This window comes from Erythrolamprus reginae, chromosome 2 (genome assembly GCF_031021105.1).
Source record: "Erythrolamprus reginae isolate rEryReg1 chromosome 2, rEryReg1.hap1, whole genome shotgun sequence".
Classification (NCBI taxonomy): domain Eukaryota; kingdom Metazoa; phylum Chordata; class Lepidosauria; order Squamata; family Dipsadidae; genus Erythrolamprus; species Erythrolamprus reginae.
The window spans coordinates 201,561,773-201,587,814 of NC_091951.1; the positions used below are offsets into that span (position 1 = coordinate 201,561,773).

General features: G+C 44.3%; 1 protein-coding gene across 2 annotated transcripts in view; it reads left to right on the plus strand.

Moving 5' to 3' along the window:
- HDAC6 (histone deacetylase 6) overlaps positions 1-26,042 on the plus strand; it is a 55,634-nt gene that overhangs the window by 25,452 nt on the left and 4,140 nt on the right. For both annotated transcript variants that reach the window (XM_070741241.1, XM_070741242.1), the window contains exons 12-27: positions 3,798-3,863; positions 5,380-5,439; positions 6,225-6,314; positions 6,402-6,508; positions 6,633-6,700; positions 6,865-7,033; positions 8,097-8,225; positions 9,688-9,856; positions 10,569-10,702; positions 10,901-10,969; positions 12,824-13,016; positions 13,813-13,962; positions 17,514-17,688; positions 20,154-20,509; positions 23,711-23,809; positions 25,318-25,464. In XM_070741241.1, coding sequence (XP_070597342.1) covers positions 3,798-3,863; positions 5,380-5,439; positions 6,225-6,314; positions 6,402-6,508; positions 6,633-6,700; positions 6,865-7,033; positions 8,097-8,225; positions 9,688-9,856; positions 10,569-10,702; positions 10,901-10,969; positions 12,824-13,016; positions 13,813-13,962; positions 17,514-17,688; positions 20,154-20,509; positions 23,711-23,809; positions 25,318-25,464 — 2,181 coding nt within the window. The remainder of the gene's footprint in view (positions 1-3,797; positions 3,864-5,379; positions 5,440-6,224; positions 6,315-6,401; positions 6,509-6,632; positions 6,701-6,864; positions 7,034-8,096; positions 8,226-9,687; positions 9,857-10,568; positions 10,703-10,900; positions 10,970-12,823; positions 13,017-13,812; positions 13,963-17,513; positions 17,689-20,153; positions 20,510-23,710; positions 23,810-25,317; positions 25,465-26,042) is intronic.

Here is a 26,042-nt window from a genome sequence, read left to right on the forward strand (position 1 = left end):
ATTCTGAATTTTTTTTTGGAATTTTTTTGGGAGGAGGATTTTTGGCTTGTTTTTAACTTTTGCACATGCGTAGAAGCTGTGTTTTCGGCACACCGAATGCACAAGCCCCCATGAGAAATACGCACAGCCATGTGGCGCGGGAGGAATCGAAGGTGAGGTAAGTTAGAACCCACCCCTGTCCCATCCTTAAAGCCCGCACCTCTCGCTGTCTCCATGGCTACTTGCTTTTTTTGCACTTAAACATAGCACGGAGAAAAGTCTCCCAGCAAGGTTTGGAAAAAGAGGCAAGAAAAAGGAGAAAGAACCACTTTTCTCCGTGCTAAAATTATTTTATTTTATTTATTTATTCATTTATTTATTTATTGGATTTGTATGCCGCCCCTCTCCGTAGACTTGGGGTGGCTAACAACAGTAATAAAAACAGCATATAACAATCCAATATTAAAACAGTTAAAACCCTTATTATAAAACCAAATAAGTACAAAAGCAGCAAGCACACACGCACGGAGGCAGTACAATGGGGAGACGCGCCCCAGCCGGTGTATTATTTTTGTATCTTTCCAGAGACAGAAAGAACGTGGGCGAATTTCCTTACCGTTATTCTCTGGGCGTGGAAGTTGGGAAGTGGGGCAGAGGGACGGATAGAGTGAGAGAAGAATGAGAGAGAGAGACAGAATGAGAGAGATGGAGAACGAGAGAGCGGGAGGGAAAGAATGAGAGACAGAGAGAGATCTTGCCTCTGAGCACTGAAGGAGGGGGCTCTCTTATGCAGCTGTTCTGGCTCGGTGGCTAGCAGGAGACCAAATCCTCTCCGCCCAGCGCTTTTACGGTATAGTTCTCTCGCTCTCACTTTCCCCAATGGGCGAAGATGGGAAAACGCCAAGCATGGGACCCAGCTTGATGCAAAATTTGGGGGAGGGCAGGAAGAGACAGCTGCAGGAGGAAGACCTTGAAGGGAGGGAGTTCCTGTGCTAAAACCTTTTAGTCCGAGGAGCAACCCTGGGCATGTACAGACTGCTGGAAGAAAGGAGGGTGGAGCATAGGAGAAGCTTGGAAAGAGCCTTGAGAGGAGATGGGTTGTTAGTTGAGCCTTGCTCTGTCCTTTTGTGAGCTGGGCCTCCTTTATAGACAGCTCTTCCCATTCAAGAGGGCAGAGACTTCCTTCCTGGTGTAGAATCAGAACTTATAGGATCTGGTTATTTCACTCCCCCCTCCCCCTGAAATTAAGGCAGCAGGTATTTCCCTCTGGTTAACCAAAGGGTTTTCCAGCTGGTAATCATTTTTCTTATGAAATGGTGTGGAAGTGAAGGTTTAACAAAGTTAGGCTCCTATGATTTTTAATCTGTGACTGGAGATGAAAGAAAAAGGGGGAAGAGAGAGGCAGGGAGAGAGAGAAGGAAGAAAGGAAGAAAAGGAGGGAGGGAGGAAGGAAGGAAGAAAAGGAGGGAGGAAGGGAGGAAGGAAGAAAAGGAGGGAGGGAGGAAGGGAGGGAGGGAGGAAGGAAGGAAGGAAGGAAGAAAAAGGAGGGAGGGAGGGAGGAAGGAAGGAAGGAAGGAACGAACCCTGGCACTAGATGTGACTTTAGAACCTTAAATTGTCTGGGTTATTTTAGTGCCTCTAACAGAGAGGGAAATTGCCAGAAAGGAGAAGAGTTTACTAGGACAAGGTTGCCATGCAGAGGAAGGCAGAGATAGTCATTGACGTATGACCCCAATTGAGCCCAAAATTTTGGTTGCTAAGCAAGACATTGTTAAGTGAGTTTCGTCACATTTTACTCAAACCATGTCATTTCCTGGCTCTAACAGTCATGTGCAAACTAGGGAAGTCCATCTGAAGGCATGTGTAATGTTCTAATGTACAGTTATGGTTAAATGTGTGGCAGAAAGGGAACTCTGGGTATGTTTTTCCAAATGCAGTAAATGAGGTTGAATGTGGATAGTTTTAGAAGAGGTGTGTGTGGGTGTATACATACACATACAGTATATATAGCATAACATGTATATTTTGTGTGCTTGTGCGTAATATGTATGTAGACATATGACATACAGTATGTACATAGGATTAAACAGTATATTTTGGATGTTCAGTAGTAGTAAATGGGGAAATTATATCTCGTTGAGACCTTTGAGGTGACGAGAGGCCAGGCACTCTGACCCTAGCCCTTGACGTGAGTGATGTCAAGTTGGCCACCCCCATCCAGTCACATGACCACCCAGTCATATGATCAACAAGCCACTCCCACCCACTCATATGACTGCAAAGTCACTCCCACCCAGTCACATGACTGCCAAACCACTCCCATCCAGTCACATAACCATCAAACCACTCCCACAAAATTAAGCCACTCCCACAAATGTAAGTCATGCCCACAAAATGGTAGGGAAAAAAATTGGAACCCACTCCGGTAGGGAGTCTTCCCAGGTAGTAGGGATATGAAAAGCTGAGATCGCCGGGAGAGATAATTTGGCAGTTCTCCATTCTGATTAAAGTTGCTTGCAGGTTGCCCTGTTTTTCTTGAGAGCAGTTGTAAGTGGAGCCATTTGGCTAGTTTCCTAATATGTTTTCAGTATCCCAAATGGGTCTTCTTGCTGCTGGGGCAATAAGTGGGAGGAGCTGAACATTTTTTTACAAATAGGCAGATCCCTTAGTTTGCTAATATATATATAGTAGCCAAGTAACAAGTTATATGTGGATTTAAGTTCAATTTTGGGGGTATGAGGACCTGTTAGTATAGGTTCCCAGTGCTACTCCCTTTCTTACAGCTAATAAACCAAGTTCATCTATCATTCCAAACCTTGTTCTTGAAGTTCTTGAATAAGTCTCGGTTGGATCCACTCTGATTAGTAAACTATCAAGTTTTCATACACAAACACAGTGTGCTTTTTCATTGTGGTAAACCAACATCAGAATACTTAGACAAAAATGTTCACAATTAATGTAAAAATGTATACAACTCCATATGTGCTTCTGACAAAAATTGGGATGTAAATCATCCTGGATGGGTGTGTTTTTCTTTTATGTTTGTGTGTTTTTATGTGTTTTGTTTTAAATAAAAAAAATATTTTTTTAAAAAAAAGAACACTGTGGTTTAGCATACTGTGTTGTGGTTTAGTGTAATTCAGGAGTATCAAACTTGGGGCCCATGGGCGGGATGCTTCATGTACTGGCCACACTCACCCCATTTTAGTGAAGGGGGGTAATGTCACAATATGACGTGACCACATGAATTTAGCCCACCCCCACCGGTGTAGTCCACGAATCCATCCACTGTTTTAGAATCTAGAAATAAGCTCAGATTCAGAAACCTGCTACAAACCATGACTACTGATTAGAGCTTTGTTTCTTTTACGAGATGAATTGACGTGTCACACTATGTCAAAACAAGCAATTCAATTCAATTCAATTTATTAGATTTGTATGCCGCCCCTCTCTGAAGACTCGGGACAGCTCACAACAACAATAAAAACAGTATAACAATGGAACAAATCTAATAATAAAATTACATTAAAAAACCCCAACAATTTAAAAACCATACAACACATACATACCAAACATAAAATATAAGAAAGCCTGGGGGAGATGTCTTAATTCCCCCATGCAAGCGGAGGTTTTGGCTCTGATTTCTTTTAGCGTACGTAATATCAGATCCATCCATCCAAATGTATGACCTTTTTTACTGTTCCTATGTTAACATCAACAGTAGCTGCTATTGAATGGCCATGCTGTAGCTGTGCACATGAAGATATTTCTTGGGGATTTCCTTTATGTTCCTTTGATGTGTGTTTCTATCCCTTTAGACAGGAATGAGGGATGCTGACTACCTCTCTGCCTTCTTTCATGTCCTACTACCGGTGGCCTTAAAGGTAAGCAAAGAGGCATATAGCATTTTTTAAATTTGGACAGATTTATTTATTTATTTATTTATTTACTCACTCACTCACTCACTCACTCACTCACTCACTCACTCACTCACTCACTCACTCATTTATGTATTTGTATTTGTATTGTTATAATTGTCCCAAAAAAGTAGTCCAGGTTCATAAACAGCTTGCTGCAATCCAGGCTCATACAATAGGAAATGCTGATGAAAGCATTTCTTAATCCTTTGTTGGATGACAATGCTATTTAACAGTTTTAGTACAATATTCAAAAGCTGGGCTTGACCTTCATGCCTTCCTCTTTCTCTTGGTATAGAAACAAACTATTTAAAACAGTAGGTTGTATTCAAGCCAATGTTGTAAACCACCCAGGGTCACCTAGATGAGGGGTCTGTGTGTGTAGAAATTTAATTTAAAAAATGCTTGGTCTTCTTTTTTTAATCGAAAAACAGGTGAGATTGTGCAGAATTGGGAATTGTTTGCGTAAAATTTGTAGAATTATCGAGTTGGAATGTATCTAGAGGTCATCTAGTCCAGCCTCCTGCTCAATGCAGGATCCATCAGAGAGCCGAGGTGGTTCAGTTAGAGTGCAGTACCTTCAGACTACTTCAACTGACTTCCAGCTGCAGTTTGGAAGTTCAAATCTCACCAGGCTCAAGGTTGACTCAGCCTTCCATCCTTCCGAGGTGGGTAAAATGAGGACCCTGATTGTTGGGGGCAATAGGCTGACTCTCTGTAAACCACTTAGAGAGGGCTGTAAAGCACTGTGAAGCGGCATATAAGTCTAATTGCTATTGGTATTTTTATTTGACAGGTGCCCATGCAACTTCAGTTTAAAATCTAATTTTTTTGTGCCATTCTGTTCTTCTGGCTGACAGCTCATTTACAGCCTATATAAATTTGGAGACGTCATTGTCATCTATTTGAGTCTGCCCAAATCCTTTGCAAAATTTTCTTCTTGCTTCATGGAGCAGAAATTCGGTGAAGTCAGCATTTTTCTCTCCTCTCTTTCTTTCTCCCCGGTCCACTGCAGTCCTCTAAAGCAGTGTTTCCCAACCTTGGCCACTTGAAGATATCTGGACTTCAACTCCCAGAATTCCCCAGCCAGCATTTGCTGGCTGGGGAATTCCCAATTCCCAATTCCAAATTCCCAATTCCCAATTCTAAATTCCCAATTCCCAATTCCCAATTCTAAAAATACCAATAGCAATTAGACTTATATGCCGCATTTGCTGGCTGGGGAATTCTGGGAGTTGAAGTCCAAATATCTTCAAGTGGCCAAGGTTGGGAAACACTGCTCTAAAGCAGCTTCATTTTCTTGCAAAAATAAAGTAGCATCCCAGTGAACATTGTTCTATATAAAAGTATCACCAAAATGAACAATCCTTAGCATAGAGCTACTCCCTAGTCTTGTTCTTGAACTCTGGGAATTTCCTGGTATTTGTTCCCTTGGCTTCCCAATTGGATAATTTATTCTGGCTCTACTGTGCTTTGTTTGCAGTTCCAACCCCAGCTGGTCCTGGTTGCTGCGGGTTTTGATGCTGTAATTGGTGACCCTAAGGTAAGATGGCTCTTTTTGGGGGGGCTCCCTCCAGAGCGTATTTCAGCCATTTTTAGGAGTTATAATTTATTTTCTTCCGGACACCCTAGATTAAAATCACAATTAGGTTCTGGAGTAGGGATAAGCAACCTTTGGAAACCAGGTACCATGGAAATTTAGAGTTAGACTAGGCAAGAATTAAGAAAATACTAATGTTAATTGAAATTCAATTTTTTAAAAAACAGTCATTAATTTGATTATTCTTTGTGTTTTTAATAATCAAATGGATTCTATAGAATTCTTTATTGGCTAAGTGTGATTGGACACATAAGGAATTTGTCTTTGGTGCGTTTTTCCCTCCATTTAATTTAATGTGTTCCCTCCCTGATTCATGCCTTGCTCCCTTTTCCAAGAGTGAGTCAGGAGAGTGAAATTTATTTATTTATTTATTGATTGATTGATTGATTGATTGATTGATTGATTGGATTTGTATGCCACCCCTCTCCGCAGACTCGGGGCGGCTAACAACAGTAACAAAACAGTATAATCCAATACTAAAAAACAGTTAAAACCCATTATATAAAAAACCAATCATACATACAGACATACCATGCATAAAATTTTAAAGGCCTAGGGGGAAAGTGTATCTCAGTTCCCCCATGCCTGGCAGCAGAGGTGGATTTTAAACAGCTTACGAAAGGCAAGGAGGGTGGGGGCAATTCTAATCTCTGGGGGGAGTTGGTTCCAGAGGGCCGGGGCCGCCACAGAGAAGGCTCTTCCCCTGGATCAATCTTTGCCTGTTCTAGGGGGAGATGGCTGCCAGCCCAGAATGCTTTGCTCACCTGACACACCTGTTAAAGTCGCTGGCTGGAGGCAAGCTGGTTTTATCTCTGGAGGTGGGTGACTTTCCGCTTTTGGGCTGGGGATAAGATTGGGCTGTTTCTTAAGGAAGCCACCTACCTCCTCTTCCTTCACTATCACAGGGTGGGTATAATCGCCAGTCTTTGGCCAAGGGAACCTGCATGGTCCTTAAGACTCTTCTAGGAGATCCCTGCCCAATGATGGAATCGCCTCTCCTCCCATGTAGCAGGTAAGGATGATATTGAAGCATGGCTCCCTGCTGCCTGGTACTTTATAGAATTGACGTATTGGATCAAATCCAACCCTCCCCTCAGCAGAAGTGTGATCAAAGCATTTACTTTTCCTCCCGTCAGTGCTCTCAGCTCAGTGTCACAGACCATTGCAATTCATAGCAAGTACTGGAAGAACCTACGGAGGATCAGTGAGTGTGAACGTAGCTCTCTTTTTCCCCATTCCTTAAAAGCAAGTAGTTGGGGAGGGGGGCATCATTACTCTCAATTCCTTTCCACCCTGATTGATTATCAGACAATCGGGACTGCTTAGGACACGCACAGAATCTTTCTCTGCCTCTTTCACACAACTCAGGTGCTGATGTGCCCCAGGAGAATGGCAAGCTCAGCGTAGCTTGGCCACCAGCCAGCCCTCTCTCTGTAGCCGATCCCCTCTCCAGGTCAGCGGCTGAAGTGATACCCTCTTCCTGCACGGGGCTAGTCTATGATGAGAAGATGATGGAGCATTACAATATGTGGGATAGGTAAGAATCTCAGGAGCAATACAAAGACACGTTGAAAGCCTCCTTCAAGTCCTTCGATACCGATACCACCTCCTGGGAAGCCCCGGCACAAGATCGATCAAAATGGCTCGTGCTGATCCACCAAGGCTGCCAGGCATCTGAGGACAGGAGAACATTCATAGCAGCAGAGAAGCGAGCACTCTGCAAAGCCAGAGCTGCAAACGCTGCGACAATGGTGCCCACACATGTCTGCCCAACATGTGGCAGAACATTTCGTGCCCGTATAGGCCTTCCCAGCCACCTGTGGACACATCGTGCACAGCCCACAACCCTTTAGATGTCAAGGTCTTCTTCGAACACGATGGACGAACCTCTTCATATAATGCATACATGTGGTTTTGCGTCAGCTGGTGTAGTAGAATAAAATACAATCCATGAACATAGAAACATAGAAGACTGACGGCAGAAAAAGACCTCACGGTCCATGTAGTCTGCCCTTATACTATTTTCTGTATTTTATCTTAGGATGGATATATGTTTATCCCAGACATGTTTAAATTCAGTTGCTGTGGATTTACCAACCACGTCTGCTGGGAGTTTGTTCCAAGGATCTACTACTCTTTCAGTGAAATAATATTTTCTCATGTTGCTTTTGTTCTTTCCCCAACTAACTTCAGATTGTGCCCCCTTGTTCTTGTGTTCACTTTCGTATTAAAAACACTTCCCTCCTGAACCTTATTTAACCCTTTAACATATTTAAATGTTTCTGGTAAAGAGAATGTTTTAGAACACACATAGAGCACCCACTAAGTCACCATAGTTGATAACTCTGCTTCTGACTTGAGTTTCTTTCAAGGGGACATCTTTAAGGACTACACTTCTCTAAGATATTCACCAAAAGCCAAAAAAACCCCCAAATGATATTATCAAAAATGTTTCAGCCACATGGCCTCCAAGCAGATTTGAAACCTAGTGTGACTCTATCCTTAAAGTCATTTGAAGTGCAGAGGATTCCCCCATATAAAAATGTTCCTTAGGAATCATGACTTTCTGTCATTCTTCGTTTCTTACCTCTCTTTCGTAGCCAACATCCGGAGCTGCCTCAGAGAGTATCCAGGATCTTCCAGCGCCACGGGGAGCTGCATCTGACGGAAAGGTGCTGCCGACTCCCAGCCCGTCTTGCCTCTGAGGAAGAGCTGCAGATGTGCCACAGGTTCTGATGAGTTCCATTCCAACAGCCTTTTTCAACAAGGAGTGAAGTGGGAGGTGTCGCAAAGCAGGGTTAGGAGTGGTACCCATCGGAGATGCCCGAAGCTTCAACATTCTTTTTTTTTAAATATACAGGAGTGGATGCCACATTACAGTGTTCTCCAACCAGAAGCTCTCTAGAGCAGTGTTTTTCAACCAGTGGTCAGGTGTGCCGCGAAGCTCAGAGAGAAAGAAAGCAAGAGAGAAAGAAAGCAAGAGAGAGAGAAAGCAAGAGAGAAAGAAAGCAAGAGAGAAAGAAAGCAAGAGAGAGAGAGAACAAGAGAAAGAAAGAGAGAGAGCAAGAGAGAGAGAGCAAGAGAGAGAAAGAAAGCAAGAGAGAGAGAGAGAAAGAGAGGGAGGGAGGGAAGAAGAGAGAGAGAAAGACAGAGGGAGGTAGGGAGGGAAAGAGAAAGAGCAAAAAAGAGAGGAAGGAAGAGAGAGAGGGATGGAGAGAGAGAGAGAGAAAGAGAGGGAAGGAGGGAAGAAGAGAGAGAGAAAGACAGAGGGAGGGAGGGAGAGAAAGAGGGAGGGAGAAAGAAATAGAGCAAAGGGGAGGAAGGGAGAGAGCATTTTTTTGTCCAAAATTTTTTTAGCTCCTCCCCCCCGCCCCCGCTCAATGTGCCCCAGGGTTTTGTAAATGTAAAAAATGTGCCGCAGCTCAAAAAAGGTTGAAAATCACTGCTCTGGAGCCAGGGATCTCCAACAGAAGTGGGCTGCTAAGGTGGAAAAGTGACGTGTGCTCGCCCCCGTGGCTCTGAGTGGTAGCGGAGTCCAGTGCAATTCCGCTACTGCACCTGTGCAGGTAGCAAAATCACGCACAGAGATACAGGTGCACCTATGTTTCGGTGCGGTTTTTTGCTTCCGCACGCCAAAACACAGGTGTACTTGCATCTCCATGTGCGATTTTACTACCTGCCTAAGTGCAATAGTAGTATCGCACTGGACACTCAGAGCCACGGGTGCGAGCACACGTCACTGTTCCACCTTAGCAGCCCACCTCTAATCTCCAATCTTGGCAGTTTTAAGACTTGTGGACTTCAACTCCCAGAAGAATTCTGAGAGTTGAAGTCCAGAAAACCTTAAAAGTTGCCAAGGTTGGAGACGGGTGGGCTGCTGCCCGGACTGGGGATGGGGGACAACGCAGTGGGGTATTGAAAATGGAGCTCCACCCCAGAGCACCCAATTTGCATTGAAAGATGTTGAAAGAAAATGCAGGTTGTCCTGCATAAGTCACACCCACAGTGTGGTAGTAAAAATTTTGCTAGCCCTTCACTGGTCAGAGACCCCTGGCTCTAGAGTAATTGGGTTTTAGCTCCCCAACTAGATCTGCTAACAGAATTTTAGGGGTTGAAGCCCCATCTTTTTAACCTGCATCCCGTTGAGAAAGGCTGCTTCATTGCCTCTTCTCCTCCTCCTCCTCTCCGCAGCCTGGCTTATGTGGAGACGTTGAAGTCCACAGCCACCATGAAACCCCGTGACCTGCATCGCCAGGGGGACCAGTACAATTCTGTCTACATCTGTGCCAGCTCCTATGAGTGTGCCCGGCTGGCGGCTGGATCCGCATTCAGTGCAGTAGAGGCCGTGCTGTCTGGGAAGGTAAATGCCAGGGCAGAGAGGGAGCAGCAATTAATTCAGCCAATCTGCTTTTTATCCAGTTGCTTTCCTAGGGCCTTTAGACAGGCCTGCCTCTAGCAAGCGGCGTGTTCTCTACATCTCCTTTTAGCTTTGCAAAAATTCTCTGCACAGGTCCCATCGCTCTCCTGAATTTCAATGCAGCGCCGATCCTCTATCCCGCAAACCTGGAAAACAGGGAAATCAGGGAATTATCAGGGAATTTTTATTTATTTATTTGTTTGTTTGTTTTGTCCAATACACAATAATAGGCAATGAGGGTTATAGAGGATATAATCAGGTAGAATATATTAAAGGGAGAATAGAGGAGAAAATAAAGAAGTAACATATAACTATGAGAGAATAGCAGAAAAAAGATATAGGGATAGAAGAGAAGATATATGAGATATGGGAGAGACAATTTGTGAATAAGTGGAATAAAACAAAGAAAATGTTTAAAAGTCAGGGAAAAATCATGTTAAAAAAATGGGTTGTGCTGCCTGGCAGAGTCAAGCAAAAATGAGCATAACTATGGCAACAACTTGCTTCCTCAGTTACCAATATTTCTCCACGGCTTAGCCGTTTGGTATGATGTCATCTACGACCGCTCCTTAACTAGATGGCACGTTACAGGGAAATGTCAGAGAATTTCAAAATGCTTTCCCCCTGCCTATCACTACTTTTTCTGGGCCCTTAGACTCGCAATGCTGTGGCCATTGTCCGCCCACCTGGACACCATGCGGAATCAGATACTGCCTGTGGCTTCTGCTTCTTCAATTCGGTGGCTTTGGCAGCACGCTACGCCCAGCGCTTGGCCCAGAGGCGGTTGAGGTGAATATACTCAATAAGAACAGGACGGGGTTTCTTTGACTAATTAAAGCAGATTTAGTCCTTTAATTTTCTTCCCCAAGAGGTCTCCAGGGAGTGGGGATTGCAATTCTGGGAGCTCCATAACAGTTAACATATATCTCAACTGAACTGAACCAAGGAGTTTGATTTACTGATCTAATTTTGGTTTTTATTTCTCAGGGTTATGATACTAGACTGGGATGTTCACCATGGCAATGGAACACAGCACATGTTTGAAGATGATCCCAGGTGCTGTTATTTCTCCCCCTTTGAAGAAATAGTGATGCTGTATCCTATATACTGTAGAATAGGGCTCTGATGACGAACCTATGGCACATGTGCCAGAGGTGGCACACAGACCCCGCTCTGTGGGCACGCATGTCGTCACCAGCTGCTTTTCTTTGCGGGTGCAAGAGCACCAGAAAATAGCCTGAAAAGAGCCAAAAAAACCAGTTTGGAAATGGCCCAACGAATGACCAAAAAACAGGCCATATCCCTGCCATTTTTGGTCCATAAATTGTATTGTATTGTATTTATTAGATTTGTATGCCGCCCCTCTCCGAAGACTCGGGGCAGCTAACAACAATATAAAAAGACAATATAAACAAATCTAATATTAAAAACAATCTAAAAAACCCCAATTTAAAGAACCACTCATACATACAAGCATACCATGTATAAATTCTATGAGCCTAGGGGGAAGGGAAATTTCAATTCCCCCATGCCTGACGACAGAGGTGGGTTTTAAGGAGCTTGCGAAAGGCAAGGAGGGTGGGGGCAACTCTGATATCTGGGGGGAGCTGGTTCCAGAGGGTCGGGGCCGCCACAGAGAAGGCTCTTCTCCTGGGTCCCGCCAAAAAACATTGCTTAGTCGACGGGACCCGGAGAAGGCCAACTCTGTGGGACCTGAATGGCCTGAAAAGGGCCAAAAAGCCCACCACAAAATAGGCATGCGCGTGCTGGCCAACTTGTCATGGGTTTCTGGAACTCAGGCACATGCACATTCATTCACACGCAAGCACATTTCCCGGTTTGGGCACTCAGTGCCAAAAAGGTTCACCATCACTGGAATAGGGAACCAGGATTCTTTTCCCTCAGCCCAGTTAGAGGTCACTGTTAAGGATTAGTTTTTACCAAAGGGGGACTTTTTAAAATATTCTGTAGTAACACTCATTCCTGCTCACCCCTGTTTCATAATTAAAATGGTTTCTTCCTTTTTTTTTTTTTGAGACATGAAATAATACAAGTATATTTAAATAGGGAAGGGAAATTGGACCCTGAAACCAACCAACACCCCCCCTCAAACTAAAGCAAAGGATGAATTTAATCATGCTTGTGGTGTTTGCATTCATTTCGATCAATCAGTGCTGTGTTAGAACAATTTAGTTTAATTCAAAAACTGTCCCATATTGTCTTTCCCTGCCATATGTACAATACAGAGGTAGTTAAACGTCTTTTTTCATTGCCAGCAGAGAATAGCTGGGCCCTTCTATGACTTATCTTTCTTCTTCCCTCATTCCCTGGTTGCCACTGCAGTATCTAGAGGCCATCCAAAATGGCAGCTTTCTGACTAAGGTTCGGGGATAACCAAAAACAAAAAGACCAGTGTTACTTAAAATAGCATCAGACGTCAGCTTTATTGTGATGAAAGGTAGCAAATACTCAAGACTCTTGAGTCAAGAGATGTTCTTCACCGATGGATGGATGGATGGATGGATAGGTAGGTAGGTAGATAGATAGATAGATAGATAGATAGATAGATAGATAATGGATGGATGGATGGATGGATGGATGGATGGATAGATAGATAGATAGAGAAAGAGAGAGATGTAGGTAGGTAGGTAGATGATAGATAGATATAGATGATAGAGATAGATAGACAGACAAACAAGATAATATGATAAAGTAAGACGAGACAAGGCAGAAGTTGTCCTATGAATGGCTCAAGGTTTTAATGGGAGTGAGAAAGGGAAAGAAGGGAGAATAGAAGCAGCAAGTCTGAGAAGCCAAAATATGTAATTGTGACTTAGGCATCCTGATTAGGAGGAGCAAGGCCTTGGCCTCCGCATCTTCTTTTCTGATCGCCATTTCTTTCCCTTCTAGTGTTTTGTACATCTCCCTCCACCGGTACGACAATGGCACTTTCTTCCCCACTTCTGAGGATGCAGATTATGACCGAGTGGGTGTGGGACCTGGGGAAGGCTTCACCCTTAATGTGCCTTGGAACTGTTCCCGGATGGGGGATTCTGAGTACCTGGCTGCCTTCCATCAGATTATCATGCCTGTTAGCTATGAGGTAGGCACTGAATATTCATGATGTGAAATTTAGGAGTGGCTCGAATGGTGCCGTGATGGCAGTTATTAGATGCCATCTATTAAATAGTTATTAAAAGGGAGAGAAAACAAGGGGGGGTTAGTTATTGAGTGCTATTTATTTATTTAATCAAATATATATGCTCACCCATCTCACACAAGTAACTTTGGGTGGTGCACAATAAAAACAACAATTAAAACAGAGATATCCAAGGCGTTTAGAGCCTGGATGGTCTTTTTGCAGGGAAATTTATTTTATTTATTTACTTATTCGATTTTTATGCCGCCCTTCTCCTTAGACTCAGGGCGGCTTACAACATGTTAGCAATAGCACTTTTTAACAGAGCTAGGCTATTGCCCCCACAATCCGGGTCCTCATTTTACCCACCTCGGAAGGATGGAAGGCTGAGTCAACCTTGAGCCGGTGATGACATTTGAACCGCTGATCTTCAGATCTACAAGTCGGCTTCAGTGGCCCTGCAGTACAGCACTCTACCTGCTGCGCCACCCCGGCTCATGGAAATGCAGACATTGAGATTCCTTGCTACTGATCTAGAGGTTGGAGGCAAGTCCCATTTGGCTAAGATAACTGGATACCACTCGGTAGGTTGGGTTACAGTTCTCAAGAGCCCAACCGATCCTGGCTGATGTTTGAGGATTCTGCGATTTTCTAGTCACAGTATCTGAAGAGAATCAAGATGCTTGAACATGGCCCCCAAGGGGCTGAGTTAGCAGGAAAAGCAGAAAGTTCAAGTCACCATGTGTGTTTTCTTTTGTAGTTCAACCCAGAGCTGGTCCTGGTGTCGGCTGGTTTCGATGCTGCTCGAGGGGACCCATTGGGGGGCTGTGTCGTAACCCCCGAATGCTACGCCCATATGACCCACCTCCTCTTGGGTTTGGCAGGAGGGAAAGTCGCCGTTATCCTAGAGGTAGGTCAGAAGTGTTGCCTTTATTATCTGGCGGCTTCCAAGTATAAGACGCACTCTCCCCCACCCGCCAAGAGGGTGGCAATGTTGATGCGTCTTATACACCGCATGCAGCCATTTTGGGCCTCCAAAAACCTCGCCCTGCGCATCCCGTTTTTCACAAAAAACTGGGCATGCAGAGGGTTAGGGAGGCCTGTAGAGTGATCTTTGGAGGTTCAAGGTGAGGCAAAAATGAATGAAGAGGCGTCCTTCAGGAGTAGGTGGCATACAAATTGAATGAATGAATGAATGAATGAATACGTTTTTTGTGAAAACGGGCCCATTTTTCCAAAAAAAGGGGACATACAAAAGGTTTGGGAGGCCTGTAGAGTGATCTTTGGGGCTGGGGAAGGGAAAAACCTTTTTTTTTTTTGGTTTGCCTTGTGTGTCTTATTCTCCGGTGTGTCTTATAGTCCGAAAAGTAGAGTACTTTTGAGTGTGGGTAGATACAGAGTGAGAAATCATGAGGAAGTTGGACCTGGAATTCAGTGGGGCGAAAATGACTTGAGGAGGGAGATTCAGGGGGGGAAAAGTAAGTACAGGTGGTCCTCGAGTTACATCAACAATTCAGACCAAAATTTATGTTGCTAAGTGAACCATTTGTTAAGTGAGTTTTGTCTTAGTTTACGATCTTTCTTGCCAGTGTTGTTAATTGAATCATTACAGTTGTTCCAGAGAAAATGAGCCACCACGGAGAAGGTCCTTGTTCTGGACTCCACCAGGTGTATCTCCTTGGGGATGGGACCCGTAGCATTCCCTTCCTCCCCACTCTGATGGGTTGGATAGATGTGGCTGGCAAGAGACGGTCTGTCAGATAACCCTCCAACCCTAATACTGTTACCCAGCCCTGACATTCACTTTTTTAAAAATTTGCTATTATTTTAAATGTAGCAGAAGCCAGCAAGCTATAAAGCTACCAGGTTCTGATGTCGGCATTGTTTGCAAGAATGCCTTTGGGCTCCATGTGAGCTCCAGGAGGCTTTTCTGATCAAAGAAAAAGCACAGTGACTATCAGACTGTGCTTTATTTGGGAGGAAAGGACCTGCTGAGACAACAGAGAGGGAAAGAATATCCTGGAAAGCTGCCGAAGCTACCAGGAAATAACATCCCTTTATTTGAAAATATCTTTATGAAATATATGCATTAAAAATGAAACAGAGATAAATATAAATATAATACATGACATATCAATAATATATGTTGTATTATGACAGAAATAAGAGAAAAAGAAGGAAGAAAGGGAGAGGATAGGAAAGATATAGTAGAAAGGGGAAGTTAGGGGAAAGAAAAAAAGGAAAGGGGGATTGAGAAAGAAATGGGAAAATGAAAAGATATGCCAGCTATTTAGCTGGCACCTCCATAATATACAACCTCTGATTTAAATATGTAGTTGGTGTAAATTTCCCTTGATTTTTGTTAGTTATGGTGTTGGTTAAATTTTTGTAGATAGTGTTAGTGTTTATCTAACAGGCATGTTCTTGTCCATGCACTCAATATTTTAGGGTTTTGTTCATAATGTTCGTTGTGTGTCTAAAGGTGGTGTTGATCAATGTCTTTTATAAGTTATGTGAAAAGTTTATTTTCGTTTCATGGTGTGTTGCCAGTACATGAAAACGTTGTTGAACAATCTTCTCTACAAGCATCCATCCCTACAAGCTTGTCCTCTGTTATATTGGAGTGCAGGCCAGCACAGTTGTCAACTCAGGTGAAACTTTTTTTATGAGGAGGCCCACACCATATTCTCAGAGGTGCCAATGTGTCTACAGAGGCCATCCAACTGACAGTAATATGTATAGTACAGGTGGTCCTCATTTAACAGCAGTAATTGGGACGAGGACCCTCCATTGCTAAGTGATGCAGTCAGTGTCAGGTTCCAATTAACATCTGAAAAATAAATCAGAATCCAATCCTTGGATTTCTTCCCAGTTCCAATGTATTAACTGAACCATGTTGCCACACACTGTAGTCATCCCGGTACTGACGATCCCCACCCAGGTTAAGGTTCATCCATCATTCCCACACCCACAAGTTCATCACGTGGACCAGTTCGGCATCTGCACCTCCAGGAACCTCCTCCTACTTCCTGCTGGTGCCGGACAAAAGATGACCTTGGAGTTTCAAGAAAGGAATTTGTTATTACTAGTGTCTTTCTCCCTCATGGAACCACCCCTCCCAATTCTCACATCCCTACTCTATTTGTGGCAGGCCAAAGTCTCTAACTCAAATGGTGGCTTCCTGACAGTCAGAAGGCGTGACATCATGTGACCGCACCAGCTTATGATGGTCATTCTGCTGGCCCCAGTTGCCATTGTTAGGCAAACCCCATGCAGTCACAGCACCCTGCTGTCGCACAATTGCTGTTTGCAACCTTCAGTCAGAAGTTAGCAAAAACTTCAGAAGAGAAGGATTTAGGGGTAGTGATTTCTGACAGTCTCAAAATGGGTGAGCAGTGTGGTCGGGCGGTAGGAAAAGCAAGTAGGATGCTTGGCTGCATAGCTAGAGGTATAACAAGCAGGAAGAGCGAGATTGTGATCCCCTTATATAGAGCGCTGGTGAGACCACATTTGGAGTATTGTGTTCAGTTCTGGAGACCTCACCTACAAAAAGATATTGACAAAATTGAACGGGTCCAAAGACGGGCTACAAGAATGGTGGAAGGTCTTAAGCATAAAACGTATCAGGAAAGACTTAATGAACTCAATCCGTATAGTATGGAGGACAGAAGGAAAAGGGGGGACATGATCGAAACATTTAAATATGTGAAAGGGTTAAATAAGGTCCCGGAGGGAAGTGTTTTTAATAGGAAAGTGAACACAAAAACAAAGGGACACAATCTGAAGTTAGTTGGGGGAAAGATCAAAAGCAACGTGAGAAAATATGATTTTACTGAAAGAGTAGTAGATCCTTGGAACAAACTTCCAGCAGACGTGGTTGGTAAATCCACAGTCACTGAATTTAAACATGTCTGGGATAAACATATATCCATTGTAATATAAAATACAGGAAATAGTATAAGGGCAGACTAGATAGACCAGGAGGTCTTTTTCTGCCGTCAGTCTTCTATGTTTCTATGTTTCTAAGTTGGCAAGGGGAAGGCTACACAAAGACCGTCCCGTGACTGAGGCCCACTGCAACAGCTGCAGTTCTGAGGATCGGTCGTAAGTCCCCTTCACTCAGTGCTCTCGCAACTTCGAACACTTGCTGAAGAAGTGGAGGTTGAGCCAGGGTTTTCTGTGAATTGTGAGCGCTCAAATCCTGTGTTAATTGCCTTTCTTGAGTCTAGGGGCTTAAACTGAAGCCTACAAATGCAATTGGTAGCTTTTGTTCCCTGCAGAGGCTGAGTTGCTTTTGCTGTCTGGAAGCATAGACTTGAGGACTAGAAACTTGCTGTTTCTATTTCAGATTGCGATGAAGGATTTTTTACAGAGGCAGCTCTGTTTTCTGAACACCAGCCTTGCACGTAGGCTGTTACTAATTCCTTTGATGTCAGAGTAATGGCATTTCTTTCCCTTCAGGGTGGATACAACCTAGAATCTATCTCAGAGTCCATGACCATGTGCACGCGCAGCCTTCTGGGGGATCCTCCACCCCCGCTTGGACACCTAAAGCCCCCCCACCTGAGTGCCCTGCAGTCCTTGGCCCGTGTCGCTGCTGTGCACCGCAAATATTGGGCAAGCCTGCGACTGGAAGGTGAATAATTCTCTTTTTAACTACGTCAGTGGTTCTCCATTTTTCTAACGCCGCGACCCTTTAGTACAGTTCCTCATGTTGTGGTGACCCCCAACCATAAGTCTAGCGCCAATTCTCCCAACAGAGCTTGGCTGATGCACTTCACAACAACTGCTACAGCCTAGTGGCTAAACACCAAAACAAAATCTGCAATTTACCTCTGGCTGTGAAGTGGTAGTGTCAGTATTTCCCATAGTTTGCTTCCACTTCTATTCCATAAGACGCCAATACTATTCAATCCTGCATTTGAGGCACTTGTAAAAATGGGAATGTGCAGAAGGAGCAAGGCAACAAGAGCAGTGGAGTTTTGCAAAGGGAGCCTGTGAATTCCAGAGCAGGGGGATTGCCTGGGGTTTGTGTAGTTTTCTGGCTGAGAGGTTGTGAGCTTCCTTGTTTTCCACACACAGTCTAAATAAGCGGCGTGGAAGTTTGCAGCTATGGCAGACTTCCTGATCAGGCAAACAGCTAGTGTAGTGATGCCGAACCCTTTTTTTGTTTGAGGGCCTAAAACGGGTGTGTGCAGGTGCTAGAACGCTTGCACGTGCCCACACCCAATCCTTCCCCCCTCATTCATACACACACTCCACGCTGCCCCTGCGCATGCACAGAATCCCCCCCTGTCCCCATGCATGTGCACTCAAGCCTTGGACAGTGAAAAAACTGAAGTTCGGAAAAACAAACTTCCAGTCTGCTGGTTGGGCTGTTTTCGCACTGGGGCTTCAGGAAGCTTCCCTGAACCTTTTGGAAGGTGAAATTATCTTTTCCAAGGCTGAAAATCAGCTGACATACGCGTGCCCTCTGATATGGCTCCATGCCATAAATTCGCCATCATGGAGCTAGTGGTTGGGGTAGGTTCTTAAGCCAGGAGCTTATTCTCAAATGATGCTCTTTAGACCGGGGACAGAGCAAACCAGAAGAGGCAATTTAGCAGGTGGCAGAGCAGATCAGATTTCGCCAAAAGGAAGAAGGTGCAGTTGTATGACTTGCAAGGCTTATCAGAAGGGCTGGCTTTTTATACCTACGGGCTTTTCTCTTTGCTGGGGAGGAAGGTTAAAAGGACTGGATGCCAGCCTTCCTCCTTTTAAGGCCAATCAAGGTGAAGATCACATAAATAGTGTTCAGAGGAGGCAAAAAGAAGGACAAGAGGCCACCAAAGTCAATCTTCTGAGGGAGGCTGGATGGCCAGATGTTTGCTACAGTGAGGAGAGAGTTGGGCTACATTACTCACATAGTTGCTTTCAGCCCAATCCAGTGGGGTTACTGACCCAAGAGCCTATCTGACCTTGGAGAAGCAAGCAAGGGGTCTAAACTCCCAAGAACTGGCAAAAGTGTGGGGGGTGGATCCATTAAAATAGCAGTCCCCAACCTTTTTAGGCGCCAGGGATCTGTTTCATGGATGTAAAATTTCCCACGGACCAGGGGAAGTAGGGGGAGAGGAGCGCACAACCTAGATCCCTCACAGGTGTAATTTACAATAAGGTTCACGCTTCTATGAGAATCTGTGCCTGATGATCCAAGGTGGAGCTGAGGGTGGGATGCTAATGCTGAGGAGTGGAGCTCGTAGTGCGCTCCCAGAGACCAGTGCCCGCCTGGCTGGTGGGCAGGTGCATGTTGGAGCACGATTCGGCTTCTGCGCATGTACCGGAAGTAAAATCATGCATGAGGATGCTCTCGCGCGTGAGATTTCACAGATTCTGGGCAGTTTTTTGCTTCACGGAAGGATAAAAATGCCCAAAATTGGTGAAATCTCACGTGCACAAGCATCCTCATGCAAGATTTCACTTCCAGCCCACGTGCAGAAGCTGAATCTTGTATGGGCAGGCCCACGCAGCTCCATTTTCCCTACCAGAATATTTTTCCCCACCCACCCCAGTCCTCCTAGGAACCCATTACTGGCTGCAAATACAGTTGAAGTTTGCTTGCTTGCTTGCCCGGCAACCACTCACCTCCAGCTGTGTGGCCCAGTTCCTAACAGGCCACGGACCAGTAGCAGTCCGTACCTCAGGACCAGGGAACCCCTACATTAAAATGCATTTGATCTTCACAGCCATAGCAGCCTCCAGGCCTTCCAACTGGATGTTTGAGGGTGCCTAGCAACTACACAGTGTAGGAAAAGAGTGCTAGAGATTGGTTGGATTCCTGCTGATGTCGCAAAAGGCTCTTTCCTACAAAGCAGTGAGCCAGGGGTGGGCTGCAGCAGAACAGAGCAAAGAAAGCCAGGGAGGGTGCAGGAGAGGCTCGACGCAAGGACTTAGATAAGAGGATTAAGGTGAAGTAATGGAAGACGCAGGGGAATATGTGCGCAGGGAATAAGTGGTATTGAGCGTTTGCCCATTTAGTAACATTGTGGATTCACGTTCCCATCTTTTCCATTCCCATCAATTTAATTAAACATCTGAAAGGCGGCTTTTGTTTTTCTTCCGCAGTGCCTGCCACTCTGTGGGAGAAGCCCAGGACTCGGGCCGGGAAGGAAACTCCCGTTCCAAACGAGGTTTCCGAAGAAGCCCCTCGGGAGTTGCTCCAAAGCCCTGTAGCTCAGCCTGTAGCAGAACCGATAGACGATGCTGTGGTGGGCTTGGGCTCCCTCCGGCTAGAAGACAATCTCATGGAAGAAGCTGAAACGGCGTCGAGTTCTCTCTCTCCCGATTCTAGTCCGGTGGGTGAGGAAGCTCAGCCAAAAGTCGGTGGATCCCCCAAGGAAGTGGACCCGGCAGAGGATGCCCCAAGGGAAGGTGTATTGGCAGAGGGCATCTCTGGTGAACCGATGGCTTCGGACAAAAAAGTGAGCACCACAGCTTTTATTTTCTCCTTTACACATCATGTGGGTTTTCCAAGCTGTTTTTAGAAGTCTGACGGCAGAAAAAGACTTCATGGTCCATCTAGTCTGCCCTTATACTATTTCCTGTATTTTATCTTACAATGGATATATGTTTATCCCAGGCATGTTTAAATTCAGTTACTGCGGATTTACCAACCACGTCTGCTGGAAGTTTGTTCCACGCATCTACTACTCTTTCAGTAAAATAATATTTTCTCATGTTGCTTTTGATCTTTCCCCCAACTAATTTCAGATTGTGCCCCCTTGTTCTTGTGTTCACTTTCCTATTAAAAACACTTCCCTCCTGGACCTTATTTAACCCTTTAACATATTTAAATGTTTCGATCATGTCCCCCCTTTTCCTTCTGTCCTCCATACTATACAGATTGAGTTCATTAAGTCTTTCCTGATACGTTTAATGCTTTTCTCTTTTAGGGAATACTGTTCACGCCAGCTTTCATTTCACACAAAGCTACTGTGGCTCTTGCAAAGCATGATGGCTCAGTGGTTAGAATGCAGTCTTACAGGCTAGTTAGCAACAGCAATAGCACTTATATACCACTTCACAGTGCTTTACAGTCCTCTAAGCATATTACACAGTCAGCATATCGCCCCCAACAATCTAGGTCCTTATTTTACCGACCTCGGAAGGGTGGAAGGCTGAGTCAACCTTGAGTCTGTTGAGATTTGAACTGCTGAACTACAGTCAGCAGAAGCAGCTTGCAGTACTGCACTCTGACCACTGTGCCACCAAGGCTCTGCCGACTTCCAGGAGTTTTAATTCCCACTGGTTCACAGTTGACTCAGCCTTCCCTCCTTCCGAGGTGGGTAAAATGAAGTCTCAGATTGTTGCAGGAACTATGCTGATTCTGCAAACCGCTCAGAGGGGGCTGTAAATCATTGTGAAGTTGTATATAAACCTAAGTGCTATTGCTATTGTGTGAAAGAGTCCAGGTAGGTTCCAGCTCAGGCTTCTTGGCCTCTCCACTGATTCTGCTGAGAATCGGTGTAGGAATGAGCCAATGTTTTATTTATTTATTTATTTATTTTATTTATTTATTTATTTTGTCCAATACACAATACACATTGAAGAGGATAGACATGTAGTAATATATATAGAGAAAAGGATAGAAGAAAGGAGTTAGCATTTGCCCTCCTTGTTGTACGAAAAGCTCAGAATTCACCTAATGAACTCAAAAGAATACACCAAACTATTCTGCACCTGCTATTTCCTCCTTTTCTGCCCCACTCCCTGCATGGGAAGCTCTTGTTTCCATTTCCCCCGATTTGTCTAACTTTGGTGAATCTCTTATTTTAAAAGAAGTAACATCTGAATTTAAGTGGCATTCCCTTGAGAGTCTCTGCCTGTTAGCAAGCTCTTTGCAAATGTTAGACCCAGGATCCCCAACCCCGGGTCTGCAAGCGGCAGGCGAGTATGCAAAGTTCCATTTGGGCATGAGCAAGAGCTAGGTCACCCTTACCTCCATCCCCTCCCCTGGGCATGGAGGATCCAGTGGCCAAGGAGCTAGAAAAGTTGGGGATCACTGTGTGTTAGACTACAATTCCCATTACCACTTAACAGGCAGAATTTTGGGGTGATGCTGTTTGGGAGAATGGAAGTCTATCTTTGGGGCTGCTTCCTGTCACACAGCTCCCAGCGACCGATAAGGGCCCACAGGGTTTGCCTTCTCCAGGTCCCATCGGCTATTCAGTGTTGGTTGGCAGGGTCGTGGGGGAGGGCCTTCTCTGTGGTGGCATCGGCTCTCTAGCATCAGCTGCCCCCTGATGTCCGTATTGCCCCCACCCTACTGGCCTTCCAGAAGGCTGTGAAGACCTGGCTTTGCCGGCAGGCCTGGGGCCGTTGATCAGTTGACACCATCTTCATCTGGACATTAAAGGATATGAATGGTTTTTAATGGGATTTACATTATTTCTATACTGTTTTTATATGTTGTACGCCACCCAGAGTCCAGAAGCAGTTGGGCGGCCTAGAAGTATGATTAATAAATAAGTAAGTACGTCATAATTCACATTTGAAGGAACTAAAAGTCAAAAAGAGGGCGGGTAAAATATTTACTGACCCCTCGCATCCTGGACACAAATTGTTTCAACTCCTACCCTCAAAACGTCGCTACAGAGCACTGCACACCAAGACAACTAGACACAAGAACAGTTTTTTCCCGAACGCCATCACTCTACTAAACAAATAATTCCCTCAACACTGTCAGACTTTCTACTAAATCTGCACTTCTATTCTACTAGTTTTTCTCATCATTCCTATCACCCATTTCCTCCCATGTTGACTGTATGACTGTAACTTGTTGCTTATATCCTAAGATTTTTATTAATATTGCTTCTTCATTGCTGATTTGACCCCTATGACAATCATTAAGTGTTGTACCACATGATTCTTGACAAATGTATATTTTATTTTATGTACGTTGAGAGCATATGCACCAAGATAAATTCCTTGTGTGTCCAATCACACTTGGCCAATAAAAATTCTATTCTATTCTATTCTATTCTAAAGCTGATTTAGATGATAAGTTTTTAAACAAAGGCAGTTCCTTTCAGAATTCAGATTATTCGAAACTGCTCAGCCCAGTTGAAATATTTAAACTATTGAGGTTGGGAAGAGATCAGGGAAGAGATAACTAAGCTCCTTTTCCCTGCTTCCCTGTAAGAGTCCAAGTAATAGGTCCATATCAAAACTCTAATGCAGGTAGATTCCTTTAAAAATAGCTTTATCGGAAATATCATATTGGCACAAATCTGGTGAAAACTTGACTCTAAAGGATCCTGTGATTTTCCACCTAATTAAAAGTAAACGTTTTCCCCTCAACCCCAGTCAGTTACACATCGTCCAATGAAGTTGTTGTCTTGTGGTCTGGTGACATTACTCCTCCTTGGTCCAGCCAAGAGGGAGAACGTCCTTGGTTCCCAAGAGAAAGTATTTTATTTTGACTACGCAGCCCCAGCTATCTCGAATGCCCCCCCCCCCAACATCATTTTTTGCCTTCCACAAAACAAGCCCTGTTTATGAGAACAATGGATACGGAAGCTGCAACTCAGCTATAAAATAACTGCCTTTCAAGGACTTCTGAAAAGTATCACCTGTATTATCTCAATCACTTCACTCCTCTCTCCCCCCCCCCTTACTTTCAGCATCACCGCCCATTGAATGTTGAAGTTATCCTGTTGGATGAAGCAGCAGGGGGTTGTTCTTCCTCTGCTAAGCAGTTTGGGGATGATGCGTCTGGCAATGTGAGTATTGGGAAGGGAAGAGGTTGTTGGGAAGAGAGAGCTGCAATAGCAGGTTGCTGGCCTAAGGAACGGCACATTTGGCTTGTAGACGCACTGGAAAATTATTATTATTAATAATAATAATAATAATAATAATAATAATAATAATAATAATAATAATAATACGAATACGAATACGAATATGACAAAATTGAATGGGTAATATGACAAAACGGGTAATATGACAAAATTGAACGGGTCCAAAGATGGGCTACAAGAATGGTGGAAGGTCTTAAGCATAAAACGTATCAGGAAAGACTTAATGAACTCAATCTGTATAGTCTGGAGGACAGAAAGGAAGGGGGGGGGGGGACATGATTGAAACATTTAAATATGTGAAAGGGTTAAATAAGGTCCAGGAGGGAAGTGTTTTTAATAGGAAAGTGAACACAAGAACAAGGGGACACAATCTGAAGTTAGTTGGGGGAAAGATCAAAAGCAACGTGAGAAAATATTATTTTACTGAAAGAGTAGTAGATCCTTGGAACAAACTTCCAGCAGACGTGGTTGGTAAATCCACAGTAACTTAATTTAAACATGCCTGGGATAAACATATATCCATCCTAAGATAAAATACAGAAAATAGTATAAGGGCAGACTAGATGGACCATGAGGTCTTTTTCTGCCGTCAGACTTCTATGTTTCTATTATTATTATTATTATTATTATTATTATTATTATTATTATTATACTCGGGGCGGCTCACAACAATAATAATAACAATGTGACAATGTAAGAAATCTAATATTTAAAAAACTTCTAAAAACACGTCATTTAAAACCATACAACACTAGTATACCATACATAAAACTATATACCTGTAAGCCTGGGGGAGATCTCTCAATTCCCCCATGCCTGGCGATACAGGTGGGTCTTAAGCAATTTATGAAAGGCAAGGAGGGTGGAGGCGGTTCTGATCTCCAGAGGGTGAGTTGATTCCAGAGTGCTGGGGCCACCACAGAGAAGGCACTTCCCCTGGGGCCCGCCAGATGACATTGTTTAGTCGACGGGACCCGGAGAAGGTCAACTCTGTGGGACCTAACTGGCTGCTGGGATTCGTATGGCAGAAGACGGTTCCGGAGATATTCTGGTCCGATGCCATGTATTGCATTGAATTGCGATCGGAAACTGATCAGCAGCCAATGCAAGCCGTGGAGTGTTGATGTGACATGGGCATATCTGGGAAAGCCCATGATTGCTCTCGCAGCTGCATTCTGCACGACCTGAAGTTTCCGAACACTTTTCAAAGGTAGCCCCATGCATTGAGTACTTACGTGAGACTTTCAACTAAGAGATGGTGGCAGAGGTGGGCTGCTAAAGTGGAACGGTGATGTGTGCATGTCCCCATGGCTCCGAGTGCTAGTGGAGTCCAGCGCAATTCTGCTACCGCAGGAAAAGTCAAGACTTAGAAGGGACAACCTCTAGGCTAGATGTCAGGATAGAAGGATTCTTCTTCTCTCTCTTTCCAGGGGCTCTTTCACGCCGTAACTCCCTTGTCCTGGTGCCCCCACCTCAGCTCAGTGCTGCCTGTGCCTGCAGTGGGCTTGAATGTGTGGGAGCCTTGTGCAGAATGTGGCAGCGAGACGGAGAACTGGGTTTGTCTGGTGTGCTATAAGGTAAGGATACCAGCCCTGAAGTTGCAGCTTTGGGGTTAAGAGGCTAGAAGTGATAGACCAACAATGACCCTCCCTGTTCTGGAAGGAAGGGTACTTAAATAGCTTAGGGTGGGTAATTTTTGGTGGATGGAGGCCCTCCTCCAATAATTGAGGTCTCTACTACACAAAGGATTGCTAGTGATGGAGCAGTAATGCAACAACGTCATCGAAGTTATTCTAAGTCCTCAAAGGAAGCTGCATTTTCAGTTCATTCTCTATTTTGCTGGGAATTTTTAGTTTTCCCTACGTAGTGTGAAGTCTCTGAGGAGGGGTGGGAGCCACAGGCTCACATCGTGAAATTGCTCGCTCCGGTCATTGTTGTTTTCTTATTATTCCTAATAGAAAGAATTCCGGAGTGTATTCTGTTTGTCTTTCTGTAATCTGTTATAACCAATCATGAATCTTTTTCCAGTATTTTTTTTTTTTTTGCTTTGGGGCATAACCACAACCAGATTGACTGGCTTGAATGAAATAACTCAATAACAGAGTTTGTTCTCCACCGTTACAATATGCTCCATTTGCTTTTATGGGGGAGATGT